At 37.0% G+C, this 18339-nt stretch overlaps 1 protein-coding gene across 1 annotated transcript in view; it reads right to left on the bottom strand.

Annotated features, from left to right (window-relative positions):
• Window positions 1-18339, bottom strand: part of hpda (4-hydroxyphenylpyruvate dioxygenase a) — a 42006-nt gene that overhangs the window by 9466 nt on the left and 14201 nt on the right. The window contains exons 5-10 of the mRNA XM_056457228.1: window positions 17693-17735; window positions 13454-13536; window positions 12899-12988; window positions 12461-12567; window positions 9918-9995; window positions 3336-3498 (exon numbers count right to left, since the gene is read on the bottom strand). Coding sequence (XP_056313203.1) covers window positions 3336-3498; window positions 9918-9995; window positions 12461-12567; window positions 12899-12988; window positions 13454-13536; window positions 17693-17735 — 564 coding nt within the window. The remainder of the gene's footprint in view (window positions 1-3335; window positions 3499-9917; window positions 9996-12460; window positions 12568-12898; window positions 12989-13453; window positions 13537-17692; window positions 17736-18339) is intronic.

Genomic DNA, 18339 nt, shown 5'->3' with positions numbered 1-18339 from the left:
GGTATTCAAAAGCACTTACATTTATCATTTTACAACTAGTCCCGTTCCAAGCAGGGATCGATCCAGCAATTCCTGCAAGGGAGGCGAATGTTCTAAGGAAGTGTTTCCCAACCCTGTTCCTGAAGGCACACCAACAGTACACATTTTCAACCTCTCCCTAATCAAACACACCTGAATCAACTCATCAGAAGATTAGAAGAGACGCCAACACCTGAAGTTAATGGGTCAGATAAGGGAGACATTCGAAATATGTACTGTTGGTGTGCCTCAAGGAACAGGGTTGGGAAACACTGCTCTAAGGAGGAGGCTATGTGAGTAATGCTTTCGGAATTGCAGTCGCCAGCTGGCATCCGTTAAACACTATACTACGATATGAGTGATTTTCTTCAAAGATAGTTGTAAAAATACACTAGTATGCTTCAAAGCCTTTATACTATAAATTACTATTGTATTTTAGTTTAGTTACTGGTGTATGGGACCGGTGCAGTGCTTTGAAACATTAGAAATGTATGTAATCGATGCCTAATTTCTCTCTATACACTTTACTAACCCATAGGAGTGTTTAAACCTTTGAATCAAAATTCGAAGCAGTCACGTAGGTATAGGCAAAAATGAAGCTTCGGACGTCACTGATCATGTGATGATGGCAAAACGAATCAAACTCGCTTCACTGCGGGATGTATCTTTTTTTGATACATGCTTCGAAGCCTCGGCGCACAACGTCACGTTACTACCAGATGCTCTTACTATGATTCTGGACTGCCTTTATACATCTGTTTGCACCTGTGTTGACCATTGCTTGCCTGACTACCCAATAAACCTGCACGTGGATCCTCACCTCAGTTGTCACTCCCCGTGTTACAGAAGTTTTCAGATTAAAGTGACATTTAAAGGTGCAGCATAATTCCCATAGGTCTGATAAGTAGCCCAAACTATCTGTCTGCAAATGTAGATTTGAACAACTGTGCACCCGTTGACACAGACCCGCCGATGCTCCTTCACGCGGGCGTGGAGGAAGGACGACACCATGGCTGAAGTATTTCTGTTAGACAGGTCATGTTCTGTTTTAAAACTCCTTAAGTCACGCAGAGCTGATGTAGATTGTGTTGTGTTATGAATGGGTTATATGCACAGAAGTGTTGTTCAGCCACTGATATCTCCCGGTGAAAGATTGATGTGAGTATTATCAGTTTCATACGGTCCTTTTACAGCATCAATAATGTAGATTTTATTTAGTTTAACAACAAAACATCAGTAATAGTGTTATTCCTAGCCTGCTTTACTGAGCTGAAGTCTCTTTTATATTCATTGGTTCATGTTTGAACAATGACAACTTGTGACGCGCTCCCTATATTGTTCACCGCTACTCTGAATATTCAGTCTGAAATAGCATATGGTTTAGTAATAAGTGTAATTCCTGCACGCCGCTGGCCAACCACTAAGCACACAGTAGTCACTTTAGGACAAAGCGTGACAGAGTGAGACCAGCGATCCTTGCATGCATGAAATGCACATTATGATAAGTTCTGCTGCTACACAACTGAAAACGTGCTAGATATGAGACAGCTTTTCATTGGGAATTGTAGTATTCTAAAGTACTAAGGCATGGCTTTTGACGGCAAGGGAGAGACGGTGTTTCAAACATATTATGCTATCACCAACTGCACTTTTAACTAGGTTAATTGGGTTAAAGTTAGGGTAATTAGGCAAGTCACTGTTGATTTTTTCTGGAGAAAAATCCAAAACAAATATTGCTTAAGGGGGCTAATAATATTGAGCTTGAAATGGCTTTAAAACAATTAAAAACAATAAAACAAATAAAACTTTCTCCAGGAGAAAAAAATATGGGAAATACTGTGAAAAATTCCTCTGTTCAACATCATTTGGAAAATATTTGAAAAAGAAAACCAAATTCACAGGAGGGCGAATATTTGTGACTTCAACTATATTTTTTATTATATTGTGTATGTTATGATATCCTCCTGAGACCCGAAGAAATTTTCTTCTTTTTTCTGTGATTTTCTGCATTCTTTGGGTTAAAAAAAAGATATTCAGTTTAGAGTTTTTACATTTAGTTTTTATTTTTAATTTTACAGCATGTCCACTAGTGGACCACAGGACCATTTTAATTCAAAACGACCACCCCTCAGACAACTAAACTCTACAGGATATGGCTGTAAAGGGATAATAATCCAATATTATTGAAACAAAAACAAAACAAATGCCATTTTTTCCTTTTGTATTGAAATTCCTGAAACAGTTTAGTCTGAAAGAGAGCCGAACTCAAAAAAACAAAACAAAAACAAAAAAGAAGTGATGTTAATCCCAAACAAATTTAACATAAAAGTGATTTAAAACTGATCGTCATTCTCTTATTGTCTCTAATTCTCTAATTGTCTGATTGCCAGACTCTAAATCAGAGTCTCCCTCAACTATCTTATAAAGAATCCTCTCTGCTTCAGTTCTGCCTCCTACAACATGCAGTCATTAATTACATTAAGATGGTCCTGGTGTCCACTATAGTGGACATTTAAAAAGGATGATATTTTAAAACACAAACAAGTTAACCGCTTTGAAAGCTAAATGTATTGTTCCCGACACTTTAATAAACAAATATATATGTAATAATAATAGGAAAAAACCTTTTAAAAAGCAAAATTTTACATGCCTCTCTCCTTCCCATAAAATGTGCCTTTTTGTGTGTCAGCCATTTTGGATGCAGTGTAAGAAGTGGTTTCTAGCATGCCAGCCAATCAAATGACATTTCACTAGAAAGCCCAGGATGTCCTCTGAACAGTACAACAGGACTTGACAGAGTAGCTCAAAAAATTCATGAAAACCCAATGTCCAATACATAGGACACAAGTCAATAGGCAGGGTCTCAGGAGGTTATCCAATAGCATACACTGCTCAGCATAAATGAGCACACCCCCTTTGAAAAAAAGAATATTTTCATCCATTTCACAGTGAATATGAAGTGTAATTTTGGTGCAAATTAGCAAGTTATTGCTAAAAAAAATTGCAAACTACAAAATTTCAACTAAAGGTTTTTGCTGTTTGTTAACTTTTATTTCCCCTGCATATTCATTTAGGTGTACTAATTTTTGGATTATTAGGTTGTTGTTTTTTTTTTGTTGTTGTTGTTGTTGTTTTAGTAGTAGTTCATCAGTTTTGTCTTTGGTTCTGACTAATCTAATGTACATGCAAAAATATATAACTGTAAAGCATCCTGTAGTAAATAAATACTTTTAAGAGAAATCTATGAGGTGTGAACTCATTTATGTTGAGCACAGTATTTGCATGCAATAGAAATTATTACAGTGAATGAGCTGCACCTGGATCTGTGATTTCTTCTTGCCCAGGGCAGGTTCATTAATGGGCATCTTGATGGTTTCTTCATAATTAGTGACGACGATTGAGCGAAGCGCACTGTACTCTGTGTGGATCTGCTTATCATCGATAGACCAGAACCGGTGGAACAGCAGACACTTCTGATACCTGCAGAGAAAACACAGATGGGTGCATGAAATGCTTTTCTTACTTGGATTTTTTTGTTGTTTCTAGTCCAAATATTGAACAATTTTCTACATTTTTCTTAGACAAACAAAAAATGTCGTCTTGTTTTGTTTATTTCCAGTTGTGAGTTACATTATGGGATGTTGATCTCGGCTCTGTCCACTTTTGATGTTGAAAATTCATCCCTACACTTTAACAAAGTGACTTTTATTAACATTTTATAAATCTGTTACGTGGGTCTGTGTTGTATTTAATTCATATTTATTTATTGCGGATTTGTGCTTGTTGCGCTTGAGTTATAGGAGGAGTTTCCGACCCGGCTTGTCTAGGATTGGATGACGCCCGTGACGTCACGGGGGATTCCCACTATATAAGGCTGACAGCAATAGCGGTCCAGTCTCTCTCTCTCTGACTCTTGCTCTCCCGCAGTTCGGTGGTGGCTTGCGCTCAGGCGGTCTGGCTGGCGGTGCTCCGCTCTAGTTTTAATTCAAAACTAGATTAAAGACCTATCTGTTCAGTAAAGCATACACTTAGTGCACCACTTGGGGGCTTCCACACAGGTTCTGCATCTTGTTGATATACACTGTGAACATCAGTGTTATGTTCTTGTATTGAGTCACTGAATCACATGGGGGCGCTAGTGGTTACTTTGGGTTCTATAAAAGGGTAGAAGAAGAATGTGTAGGAGAACCATGTGTTGGTAACCATGTGGCATGCTGAGCTGTTTGCTGTTTAGCTCTGAAGCTAATAAAACTTCCTGATCATGAAATCTTCTTGACTCTTTATGCTTGAGCAACCATTACAAAATTGGCGACGAGGATGCTACTCAATGTGAACTGAGTTGAGCTGAAGATGGCTGCAGTTGCTTCATTTCCTACACTGTTCCTGTCATGTCCTGGTGAGCCTTCAATACCTTTTGATGTTTGGCTGAAGATGTTCAAGAATTACTTACTGGTTGTGAATGCATCTGGAGATGAATGGCCTGCTGAAAGGAAAAGAGCTTTATTTCTTCACTGTCTGGGGACAGAAGGTCAGAGATTATTTTACACTTTACCAAATCAAGGAGAGACTATGGAAGAAGCTATTAGAGCTGTAGAAGTTTACTTTGTTCCTCGAAGGAATGTAATTGCAGAACGGCATGCTTTCAGAAAACGTACTCAAACATCTAGTGAAACAGTTTTACAGTATGTAACTTCACTTCGAGATTTAGCAACCACATGTGAGTTTGGATCTAATCTTGATGAAATGCTACGTGATCAATTAGTGGAAAATGTGGCCAGCAATCGAATTAGAGAGAGACTTTTGTTGGAGACTGAATTGACTCTCAATAAAGCCATCACAATTGCTACTCAAATTGAAGCAGCTGGTGAGCAAGTTAAAACCATTTCAGACCAAAGTTTAGTGCCTGTTCAAGCAGTTCAAGGAAAGTCGATAGCTGTTGGTCAGTATAAAACTAAATTCTCTGCATCCACTAAGCCTTTTAGGTCTTCAAAAACATTTACAACTTCTAAAACTGCTAAGATGTCTTCATCAGTTCGTGCATGTTATCGCTGTGGATCCACAAAACATCTTGCAAATGATCCTAGATGCCCAGCTACTGCAGAAAAGTGCCATAGTTGTCAAAAGATGGGACATTTTTCAAGAGTGTGCCGCTCTCAACAAACACGTTCGGTTCATGAAATTGAGTTGCCTGAAGTTCAGATTTTGTACATGCAGAATGTGCTAACTGATAAGATAAAGTGTACTGCTACAATTGCGACTGCTTCTGCTTCGGTGCCTGTGGAGTTGATAGTTGATTCTGGGTCATCTGTTTCCATCCTGCCAAAGTCTGTGTATGAGACACATTTTAAAAAAGACTCTTTGCTGCCTCCCTCTGTTAAATTGGTGACGTATTCCCGTGATCCAATACCAGTGCTTGGTTGTTTACCTGTTACTGTCACAAAGAATGATGTTAATTGCAAGACATCAATATTTATAGTTGAATTTGGCACTGCTCTTCTTGGAATGGATTTAATTAATGGCCTGCACCTTCACTTTGGAGGTTCTTCTGTTTTGACAGAATCTGCTCAATCTTCAGCACCAGTGATGGACCTTTCTGCTTCAGCACCTGTGAATAAACTGGGATGTGCAAAAGGGTTCCTGCATAAGGTAAAGATTTCTTCTAATGTTGTCCCAGTACGCCAAAAACTCAGGCGGTTACCTTTATCTGTCCGAAGTGCTGTTTCTGAAGAAATTCAACGTCTACTTCACTTGGGAGTTATTGAGAAAGTTTCGGCACCTTCAGCATTCCAGAAAATGCTATCTACTGTATTGCAAGGATTGCCAAATGTAGCTCACTATCTGGATGATATCATTGTTTGGGGTCGTACACAGAGTGAACATGATAGCATGTTTAACAAAGTTGTCCAGCTTTTGCAGAGTGCAGGACTTCAGTTGAACACTTCGAAATGTCAGTTCAGCAAGACAAGTTTAAGTTTCTTAGGCCACACTGTGTCTGCACAAGGTGTTCATCCAAATGAAGATCATCTTAATGCCATGCTTTATGCACCAATTCCGACTGATGCACATCAGCTTCGGTCTTTTCTTGGACTAATTTCATGGTACAACAAGTTTATTCCAAGTTTTGCCACTGTAGTGGAGCCATTGCGTGCTTGTATCAGGAAAGGAGTTGATTTTAGTTGGTCAGCAGAAGCACAGAAAAGTTTTGACACTGTGAAGGAGTTGCTGATCAAAAGTTCTGCATTGGCGTTATTTGATCCTAATTTACCGATTGTGGTTTCAACTGATGCATCGAGCTATGGAGTAGGAGCTGTACTGGCTCAAATTCATAAAGATAATTCTGAACGCATCGTTGCCTTTGCTTCGAGAACACTATCACCTTCTGAACGCAAGTATTCAACAATTGAAAAGGAAGCCTTAGCCTGTGTCTGGGCTGTTGAAAAATGGAGAATTTATCTTTGGGGACGAAAATTTTTCTTGCGCACTGATCATCAAGCTTTAACGGTGCTTCTTTCTTCAAAAGGTGCAGATCGTGCTGGAATGAGAATTGCACGTTGGGGAGCAAGACTCTTATGCTTTAATTATGAGGTAATTTACCGTTCTGGTTCTCAAAATCACACTGCTGATTGTTTGTCTCGATTGCCTTTGCCAGCTACTGAAGAGGATCTGGTTGATGCAGAACCTGAATTCGTTGCATTTTTGTCATCTGAGATGTCTGCTGTGACTCCAGCTGAGTTTGTTACTGCCTCTGCATCATGTCCAGAATTAACTGCATTATGTGCACAGATTGACCATGGATGGCCTTCATCATCAGTGGTTGTGGCCAAAGATCTACGTCCCTATTTCCATTTTAAGAAATGAGTTGAGCGTTCAAAACAACTATGTTTTCAGAGGATCACGTCTTCTTGTTCCTGTTTCATTAAGGCACGTTTTGGTGAATCTGGCCCATGATGGTCATCAAGGAATTGTCCGTACAAAACAACGTCTCCGGGAACTCTATTGGTGGCCAGGTATGGATTCTTTGGTCAGTCAGATGATTAAAAACTGTCAAGTTTGTGCTTCCTCCGATAAGACTGCTGTTGTTTCTGCTGCACCTCTTCAACCTGTACCTTACCCCTCTGGGCCTTGGGAAAAAGTGGCTGTTGATATTGTAGGCCCATTTGAAACAGCTACTTGGGATTGTCAATATATTATAACTATGATTGACTACCATAGTAAGTGGCCTGAAGTTGCATTTACTTCCTCGATCACAACTCAAAATGTGATAAAGTTCTTAACATCTGTTTTTAGTAGATTTGGAAATCCTCAGTACTTGGTATCTGACAATGGATGTCAATTCCGGTCAATGGAGTTTGCTGCTTTTCTGAAAAAGAGAGGTATTAAACATACATTTACATCAGTCTATCATCCAGCTGCAAATGGTGCCATTGAGAGATTTCATCGTGTGCTCAAGAGCTGTATTCAGTCAGCTATTGTGTCTGGGAAAGCATGGAATCCAACAGTAACACAGTTTCTTCAAGTTTATCGTGCTACTTCACATTCTGCAACTGGACTCTCTCCATTTGAGTTGCTGTGTGGCAGAAAGATGCGGACTTGTTTGAACATTCTTCCTCCTCCTGCAACTACTGAAAGTGTTGTGAGTCAGAAAGTGTCATTGTCACAGAAGAAAATGAAAATGTATGCAGACTCTAGATTGAAAGCTCGTACTCCTAACTTTAAACAGGGAGACTGGGTACGTGTAAGAAGTCCAGTTCATGTTCCAAAAGGACACCCAAAGTTCTCAAGACCTTTGCAAATTACTCGTCAAATTGGTCCATGTACCTACCAGTTGTCTGACGGAAAAAAAGTGGCATGCATCTCATCTGTCTTCTACTCTGGCACCTATAGAATGTTCCACTAAAAATCAACTTGTGGCTTTACCCATTCAGACTGCTGCTTCTTCTGCTGCTGGAGTGTTGCCTAAAAATGAACTGAGCTCACCTATTCAAATACCTCCTCCTGATCCTCCATCTGCTCCAGAAAGAGTTTCAGCACGTGTAAGACGACCTCCACGTTGGCTGCAAGATTACGTTACTTAGTATTTAAGTAACTGGTATTAAAGTAATGCATGGTTTCATTGAGTATAGTAATGATCAGTTATGCTGTATTGTTAAACTGATGATGCACTTTAGTGTTTAATGTGACACCATTGTCTTAACTTTAAAATTATGGGATTGGTGAGAAAGATATGTTTTTAGTAAAGGGGGAATGTTATGTTCTTGTATTGAGTCACTGAATCACATGGGGGCGCTAGTGGTTACTTTGGGTTCTATAAAAGGGTAGAAGAAGAATGTGTAGGAGAACCATGTGTTGGTAACCATGTGGCATGCTGAGCTGTTTGCTGTTTAGCTCTGAAGCTAATAAAACTTCCTGATCATGAAATCTTCTTGACTCTTTATGCTTGAACAACCACTACAATCAGCTACGCTAATTATTTTCTTTATTCTCCATTTCCACCTGGGGATACTCTTCCCGAGGCCCTCAGACTATGCAGAGTCACTGATTCAATCCAAGACCAACGACGAGATGATCCCAAGGTTTTTATATCCTGGACCTGGCCGAATCCTGAGCAGCTACTGCGATGGTCATGGAGGAGTGGAGAACATGAGACTGATTCCTGTGACGGTCCAGAGACAGGCGAGTCTTCGCTGAGGCCAGCTTCCAGCCTCCGCCACTGAGACTACAGCTCTGCACAAGACGTTTGGCCAGCGGAGAAATTAAAATGGTCGTGCCCAACTGAGCCTGGTTTCTCTCAAGGTTTTTTTTCTTCACTTCCGCCATTAGTGAAGTTTTTTTTCCCTCTCAGCTGTCGCCACTGGCTTGCATGGTTCAGGATCTGTAGAGCTGCACATCGTTGGATTTGCTCTTCAGTGTTTGGACTCTCAGTAGTGATTATTAAACCATACTGAACTGAGCTCAACTGAACTTAAACACTACAAACTGAACTACACTGTTCCTATTTACTGTGACCTTTTATGTGAAGCTGCTTTGACACAATCTACATTGTATAAGCGCTAAACAAGTAAAGGTGAATTGAATTGAATGCCAGGCGATGCATTTGCATGCCGCTCTCCTTAAAATTATGTTATTGTTAACATTTTGTTATCTAGTTTGTTTATTTTGATACTTTGTTGTTATAGCAGGTAGTGGGTTATTTTTCAGTCACGTTTTGGTATTTATATAGTTTAGTGCAGGTAAGCAGTGGCCCGGAAGACTCACCTGTTTTTTATTCCTTTTACGAGAGTTGTAGGTAAGATCTGTCCATTTAAAAACAGTATAGTCAGAGACCTGTTTCCTTAGCTGTCCTACCTGTCTATTTGATTATTGTTTTGTTAATGTTTTGCTTATTATTTCTGTGAATTAAAGAGTATTGACGGAACGTCAATTTATTAATTCAGTCGTCTGTGTCTTTCATATGTTCGGCTCAAACCTTGGTTGATGTTGTTCGAGCCAGTGTTGAGTTTTGGGCCGTAACAAAATAATATAATGTATAATTAATAATATCTAGAGAAATACGTCTGTAAAATAACAGACAATGTGCTGCAGTTTATTACAAGGCTTCTGTAGCGTAATATATAACACCATACCAGACTACATAGCACTGCAAACTATTAGAAATGTTCATAAAAGTCACTTTTTAAACTGTATTCAAGGTTAAAAGTTGTTAAATATAAGATCAAGATCCCACAATACGATCTAAAAGCATAAATATAAAACAAATAATTTATCACAAAATATGGAAAGCTGCTAGTTTAGTCATTTTTTGGCTGTGTGTGTGTGTGTGTGTGCGTGTGTGTGTGTTTCTGTCAACAGCTCCTGGAGTTTGTCTTATTGATCGCTCTTTCAGATGGATGACCCCTCACCAGTCCGAAACGGGCACCATTTCATCATCTGGCTGGTTTCCCACAATGTGATCGATGAAGCTTAAATGTCCCGACGGCCTGTTGAGTAAGAAAAGCAGGTTTGTGTCAAGAGTCACATTTCAACATGATTTCCAACATCCTTGTGTTGAAATGGCATCAGTCACACAGGAATTTGCATAATTACATTTTTTCTAGCATGAATCTGCATTTAAGCATATTCACACACAAATCTGAAGATGTTCATCTGTGTTTTTGACTTATCCTTTGTAAAAAAAAGTATAAAAATGTATCTTTTATTTTTCCTTTTAATGGAGTTTATTTACCTATTTGTTCTTCTTTTAAACATGTACGCACACTGGTTTATACTTCTGCGTGGAGTGATCAGCGTGACCCATGGCATATGTCTTGCACGTAGTTGTGCGTATATACTTCTGTGTGCTGTTTGCGTTGCTCTGCAATAACACTTCTGAAACTCTTGCTGGCAGTGAGTTTTTATGTTCCTCTGTGTCGAGTTTCTTTGCAGGTGTTTGGTTTTTTCTGAACACTACGAGTAGCTAAACTAGCTCATTCAGAGGCAGGAGCTGGCGTTACCTTATGAACTTTAATCATGAGGTAAACACAAAACAAAAGTTTTCATCGTCACGGGACTGGACACTTGTAAAAACACGCTCTTTCGAGCTCGCGGCTCTCAGCACTGCCCACACATGTCACCACTACCAAGCCAACCAATCACAGAGCTTGCGCTATGCGTCATTGCGACTTTCAGTGATCCTGTGAAGGCTGCGCTGGATTATACATGTGTGCTTGATGTATTAATCAGCCTTTAACTTTGATACAATTTTCAGACTTCATATCTTAACCCTCATACACCGTCAAAAACGCAGGGTTCCACACAATTCATTCATGTTGTCCTGACAAAAAAACACTGACCCAAAATATCTGAGGAACTGTGTTGTCTCAGGTCATTTAGTAGTTTCAAGTAGTTTGAATAAGCAGTAATTTTTTTTGAAAGTAATGCAGAATGCAAACAGTTCTGTTTTGCCCTGGATAAGATCATTTAATATATAGCTTAAGTCAGATTTATTAGCCCCCCTGAATTATTAGCCCCCCTGTTTATTTTTTTCCCAATTTCTGTTTAATAGAGAGAAGATTTCTTCAACACATTTCTAATCATAATAGTTTTAATAACTCATCTCTAATAACTGATTTATTTTCTCTTTGTCATGATGACAGTAAATAATATTAGACTAGATATTCTTCAAGACACTTCTATACAGCTTAAAGTGACATTTAAAGGCTTAATTAGGTTAACTAGGCAGGTTAGGGTAATTAGGCAAGTTATTGTATAATGATGGTTTGTTCTGTAGACTATTGAAAATAACTATAGCTTAAAGGGGCTAATAATATTGACCTTAAAATGGTTTATAAAAAATTAAAAACTGCTTTTATTCTAGCCGAAATAAAACAAATAAGACTTTCTCCAGAAGAAAAAACATTATCAGACATACTGTGAAAATTTCCTTGCTCTGTTAAACATCATTTGGGAAATATTTAAAAAAAAGAAAAGAATATAAAAATTCAAAGGGGAGCTAATAATTCTGACTTCAAATGTATGTACACTTTGTTACTTTGTTGGGGGCTGCACACAGCAAGAAGGTCTCTGGTTCAAGCCCCAACTGGGTCAGTTGGCATTTCTGTGTGGAGTTTGCATGTTCTCCCCGTGTTGGCGTGGGTTTCCTCCGGGTGCTCCGGTTTCCCCCAGTCCAAATACATGCTGTACAGGTGAATTGGGTAGGCTAAATTGTCTGTAGTCAATGTGTGTGAAGGAGAGTGTATGGGTGTTTCCCAGTGATTGGTTGCAGCTGCAAGGGCATCCGCTGCGTAAAACATATGCTGGATAAGTTGGTGGTTCATTCGCGACCCCAGATTAATAAAGGGACTAATCCGAAAAGAAAAAGAATGAAAATATATATATATATATATATGCAGTTGCAATCAGAATTATTAGTACCCTTTTAAATTTTTTTTTCTTTTTTAAATATTTCCCAAATGACGTTTAACAGAAAATTTTCACAGTATGTCTGATGATATTTTTATTATTTGTTTTATTTTGGCTAGAATAAAAGCAGTTTTTAATTTTTTATGAACCATTTTAAGCTCAATATTATTAGCCCCTTTAAGCTATATATTTTTGTTTTCAATAGTCTACAGAACAAACCATCATTATACAATAACTTGCCTAATTACCCTAACCTGCCTAGTTAACTTAATTAACCTAGTTAAGCCTTTAAATGTCACTTTAAGCTGTATAGAAGTGTCTTGAAGAATATCTAGTCTAATATTATTTACTGTCATCATGACAAAGAGAAAATAAATCAGTTATTAGAGATGAGTTATTAAAACTATTATGATTAGAAATGTGTTGAAGAAATCTCTCTGTTAAACAGAAATTGGGGGAAAAAACCAACAGGGGGCTAATAATTCAGGGGGGCTAATAATTCTGACTTCAACTGTATATGATATTCTGCAGGTTTGAGACTCACAGTTTTGGTAAGAGAGGGTCTCTGAACAGCGGCTCTTTGTATCCTGGCAGAAACAGGCCTTTATACGGCCCCATGTACTCCACAAACGTGTGTGTCGTGTCTCCATACTGTAAAACATGATGTGAATATGATTATTAAGTACACAAATCGGGGACTTGAGCAAAAGTACAGATATCCCAAATCAAATATTACTCCATTAAATTAAATTAAACTAAATTAATCTAAACTAAACTAAATTAAATTAAATTAATCTAAACTAAACTAAATTAAATAAATTAAATTAAATTAAATTAAATTAATCTAAACTAAACTAAATTAAATTAAACTAAATTCAATTCAATTCAATAAATTCAATTCAATTAATCTAAACTAAACTCAGTTCAGTTCAATTCAATTCAACTCAACTCAACTCAACTAAATTAAACGTGTGTTTCTTACAGTCTGAACGATGGCGTATTTGACTCTGCCGCCGGCGTCCTGCTCCACCCACGGCTCTCTCAGCACTGCTGCACCGCGCTCTTTAGCTTTCTGCAAACAAACACACATACATTTATTACAAAGTCCCTTCAAGCCAAACCAGGTCAGTCTGAGGGGTTTCATATTAGCCGATGTTGCATTCACCACCACATGATGGCTCAGTGGTTAGCATTAAGGCCTCACAGTAAGAAAATCGCTGGTTCGAGTCCCAGCTGGGTCAGTTGGCATTTCTCTCTGGAGTTTGCATGTTCTCCCCGTGTTGGCGTGGGTTTCCTCTGGGTGCTCCGGTTTCCCCCATGCACAGTCCAAACCCATGCACTATAGGGGAATTGATTAACTAAATTGGCCGTAGTGTATGAATGTATATGGGGGTTTCCCAGTACTGGGTTGCAGATGAAAGGGCATTGGCTGCGTAAAACATATGCTGGAATAGTTGGCGGTTCATTCCGCTGTGGTGACCACTGTTAAAAAAGGGGTTAAGCCAAAGGAAAATGAGGGAATTATACATCAGTTTACCTTGACTAGAAAGTCACAGTCCTCCACCAGAAACGCCACGTCTTTGACTCCGTCTCCGTGTTTTATCATATGCTCGCCCATTTCTGAACAGGATGATATTTATTAATTTCGCATTGTGATATTCTGTTCATAACTTGGTAACACGTTATAATTACTGTAGGCTATGAATTATTTATTAATCATTAGCAAATAGTTAATTGGCTGTTTTGTAAATAACTGCTTTGTAAATAATGCAGTAATGAGAAATGAATCATTAATAAAGTATGAAAACACAATTATTAAGCTCATTACTGTATGTATGCGCTTATAAGTCAAAAATAGAGCATTTGTATCTCACTAACATCTATTAATGTAGAGTTAATGCTTAACAAATGATGAATGAACTATTTGCTAATGTTTAATAAATGACTCTCAGTGTTTGTTTTGATATGTTGTGTGTGTGTATACTTAGTATGCATGTATAAATACACACATGCATCAATATATTTAAGAAAATCAGTTCAGTTTCTTTTATTTTGTCAATTAAAACATCACAGTAGATGTAATGCTAAAATAAATTACATTACTGCGACACCCTGGGAGAACAAAAAAATCCAAAAACACTATAAAAATCTAACATAATAAATAAGTTTTTGTAGTTTCTTAAATATATAAAAATATATATTAATATTTCCCAAATTCTGTTTAACAGATTCAGGAAATTTTCACAGTATCTCTGATAATGTTTTTTCTTCTGGAGAAAGTCTTATTTGTTTTATTTCGGCTAGAATAAAAGCAGTTTTTAATTTTTTAAAAACCATTTTAAGGTCAATATTATTAGCCCCTTTAAGCTATATTTTTGTTTTCAATAGTCTACAGAACAAACAATCATTATACAATAACTTGCCTAACTAGATATTAAAGTTTGAGGACAAACTTTATGGTGGCTTGAAAAGCCGAGTCTAAAAGTTTGAAGTCGTTTTAAAGTGTAAATAACTGAAGCAGTTTTTATGAAGTTTGAAACAGTCGGCATAGATAAGTACATATATGTTAGCATGTTTCTAGGTTGTTGCTAGGCGGTTGCTAAAGTATTCTGAGTGGTTGCTAAGCAGTTGCTAACATCAATTAGCATGATTCTAGCATTAATTAGCATGTTACTAGCATTTTTCTAGCATGAATTAGCATGATTCTAGCATGAATTAGCATGTTATTAGCATGATTCTAGCATGAATTAACATGTTACTGGCATGATTATAGCATGAATTAGCATGTTACTAGCATGATTCTAGCATGAATTAGCATGTTATTAGCATGATTCTAGCAGGAATTAGCATGTAACTAGCATGATTCTAGCATGAATTAGCATGTTACTACCATGTTTCTAGCATGAATTAGCATGTTGTTAGCATGATTCTAGTATGAATTAGCATGTTACTAGCATGATTCTAGCATGAATTAGCATGTTGTTAACATGAATTAGCATGTTTCTAGCATGATTCTAGCATGTTACTAGCATGTTACTAGCATGTTACTAGCATGTTACTAGCATGTTTCTAGTATGAATTAGCATGTTACTAGCATGATTCTAGCATGAATTAGCATGTAACTAGCATGAATTAGCATGTTACTAGCATGTTTCTAGCATGAATTAGCATGATTCTAGCATGAATTAGCATGTTACTAGCATGTTTCTAGCATGAATTAGCATGTTACTAGCATGTTTCTAGCATGAATTAGCATGTTACTAGCATGATTCTAGCATAAATTAGCATGTTACTAGCATGTTTCTAGCATGAATTAGCATGTTACTAGCATGATTCTAGCATGTTTCTAGCATGAATTAGCATGTTATTAGCATGATTCTAGCATGAATTAGCATGTTACTAGCATGTTTCTAGCATGAATTAGCATGATTCTAGCATGAATTAGCATGTTACTAGCATGATTCTAGCATGAATTAGAATGTTACTAGCATGATTCTAGCATGAATTAGCATGTTACTAGCATGATTCTAGCATGAATTAGCATGTTACTAGCATGTTTCTAGCATGAATTAGCATGTTATTAGCATGATTCTAGCATGTATTAGCATGTTACTAGCATGATTCTAGCATGAATTAGCATGTTACTAGCATGTTTCTAGCATGAATTAGCATGTTACTAGCATGATTCTAGCATGAATTAGCATGTTACTAGCATGTTTCTAGCATTAATTAGCATGTTACTAGCATGTCTCTAGCATGAATTAGCATGTTATTAGCATGATTCTAGCATGAATTAGCATGTTTCTAGCATGAATTAGCATGTTACTAGCATGATTCTAGCATGTTACTAGCATGATTCTAGCATGAATTAGCATGTTACTAGCATGTTTCTAGCATGAATTAGCATGTTACTAGCATGATTCTAGCATGAATTAGCATGTTACTAGCATGTTTCTAGCATGAATTAGCATGTTACTAGCATGATTCTAGCATGAATTAGCATGTTACTAGCATGATTCTAGCATGAATTAGCATGTTATTAGCATGATTCTAGCATGAATTAGCGTGTCACTAGCATGATTCTAGCATGAATTAGCATGTTATTAGCATAATTCTAGCATGAATTAGCATGTTACTAGCATGATTCTAGCATGAATTAGCATGTTACTAGCATGATTCTAGCATGGATTAGCATGTTGTTAGCATGATTCTAGCATGAATTAGCATGTTTCTAGCATGAATTAGCATGTAACTAGCATGATTCTAGCATTAATTAGCATGTAACTAGCATGTTACTAGCATGATTCTAGCATGAATCAGCTTGTTTCTAGCATGAATTAGCATGTTGTTAGCATGATTCTAGCATGAATTAGCATGTTACTAGCATGACTAGCATGTCACTATCGTGTTGCTAGCACCTTTCTAGCAAGATTAGCATGTCAGTAGGATGTTAAAACTGTTAGCGTGTGTTAGAATAGCTAGTCACAGTCTCTGGGACAGTTGCTAGGGTGCTGAAATTGGTTGCTAGGGAGTGGCTAGTAAGTTTAAAGGTAATCAGTGATTGGCTGCTGGCTAGACTGAGTTGAATGAGGCCAGACTCTAGTCTGTAGGACAGTCTGATGCAGAGTTATGAGCTCACAAAGGTTGATCCAATGTTAAGTAAATGGGAGTCTTTTACAATGGAAGTCTATGGGACAGTTGCTAGGGTGCTGTAAGTGGTTGCTAGGGAGTGGCTAGTAAGTTAAAAAGTCATTAGTTATTGGCTGCTGGCTAGACTGAGTTAAATGAGTCCAGTTAGAAGTCTGTAGGACAGTCTGATGCAGAGTTATGAGCTCACAAAGTTTGACCCAATGTTAAGTCAATGGGACTTTTGGGATTTTTCTGGGTCGTTTTTCGGAAAACCCAAGGTCGGATCAGTTAGAAAAGATATAGCAACCCGAGTCAGACCAGTTCGAAGGTTTGACGAAAGTTTGAAGTATGTAGCTTGAAAGGCCTAGGAGGAGATACACTTAGAAATTAGTCTCAGAAGAAGAAGAAGAAGAAGAAGAAGAAGAAGAAGAAGAAGAAGAAGAAGAAGAATAATAAGTTTAAGATAGATAACAGTATGCTGGCTTTTCAAGCCACCATAATTACCCTAACCTGCCTAGTTAACCTAATTAACCTAGTTAAGCCTTTAAACGTCACTTTAACCTCTATTGAAGTGTCTAGAAGAATATCTAGTCTAATATTATTTACTGTCATCATGACAAAGAGAAAATAAATCAGTTATTAGAGATGAGTTATTAAAACTATTATGATTAGAAATGTGTTGAAGAAATCTGCTCTCTATTAAACAGAAATTGGGGAAAAAAATAAACAGGGGGGCGAATAATTCAGGGGGGCTAATAAATCAGACATTAACTGTATATATAAAATATATATAACTGTGATTAAAATCATAGAAACGAATGAATAAATGCTTAAGTATGTATTGCACAGTTTGTTATAAAAGTTGTAATATTGACCATATTTAGATATAAAATGCATAGGTGTCTGATGCAAATTATATATAAATCTAAATATTTATCCAAGAATTTTTTTTTTGTTAGTTTTTTTTATGTGTGTGTGTGTATTACATACACATAATAAATATATATAATACACACACACACACACACACCCATATATATCGTCAAGACAAACTTTTATTTTAGATGTGATTAATCATGACTAATCTTTCAATCCAGCACTAGTAATAACCTAATGCTTATTTAAGAATAAATTAAATGATTCATACCTTCATTTCCAGGGTTGAGAGCAGATTCGAAGACAAATATAATCTGTGAAAACAACAACAAATACTTTTTGGTATTTTTTTCAGTAAATTCAATGAATATAAAAGATTTCCAAGGGTTTTTTGAGATGAATGTGTGAACTGGACTACTGTCCTTCTCATTCATTAAATAATTGCATTTTTACATTTCATCATTTCAAGAAAATAAAGTAAAATACAATATAAATAAAAAAAATCAATAAAAAAATTCAATTTAATGTAAATTTTAATTTAAAAATTCTACTCAATTCAGCTTTAAGAAAGATCATAACTAAAACTAAACTAAACTTTCCCAACTAAATTCATATCTGATCAGTAATTTATCAATATATTTCCATGTTTTAATAAACTTTTATGGCATTTAAATAAAACAATAGACATTCTTTAAGATGTGCATTAAAGTTTAATAACAAAAGTGCCCAATATTTAGCAAAAGGATGTAACTTCATAGGAGTTTTAGAAGTATATGACTAGGACCAAATATGCCTGATTATATATTTAAATATATAGGACAGGGGTCACCAAACTTGTTCCTGGAGGGCCGGTGTCCTGCAGATTTTAGCTCCAACTCTAATCAAACACACCTGAACAAGCTAATCAAGGTCTTACTA

The sequence above is a fragment of the Danio aesculapii genome, chromosome 5, assembly GCF_903798145.1.
Source record: "Danio aesculapii chromosome 5, fDanAes4.1, whole genome shotgun sequence".
Classification (NCBI taxonomy): Eukaryota; Metazoa; Chordata; class Actinopteri; order Cypriniformes; family Danionidae; genus Danio; species Danio aesculapii.
Note: the sequence above shows the minus strand (reverse complement) of the source record. Positions and strands in the feature narration are given on the sequence as shown.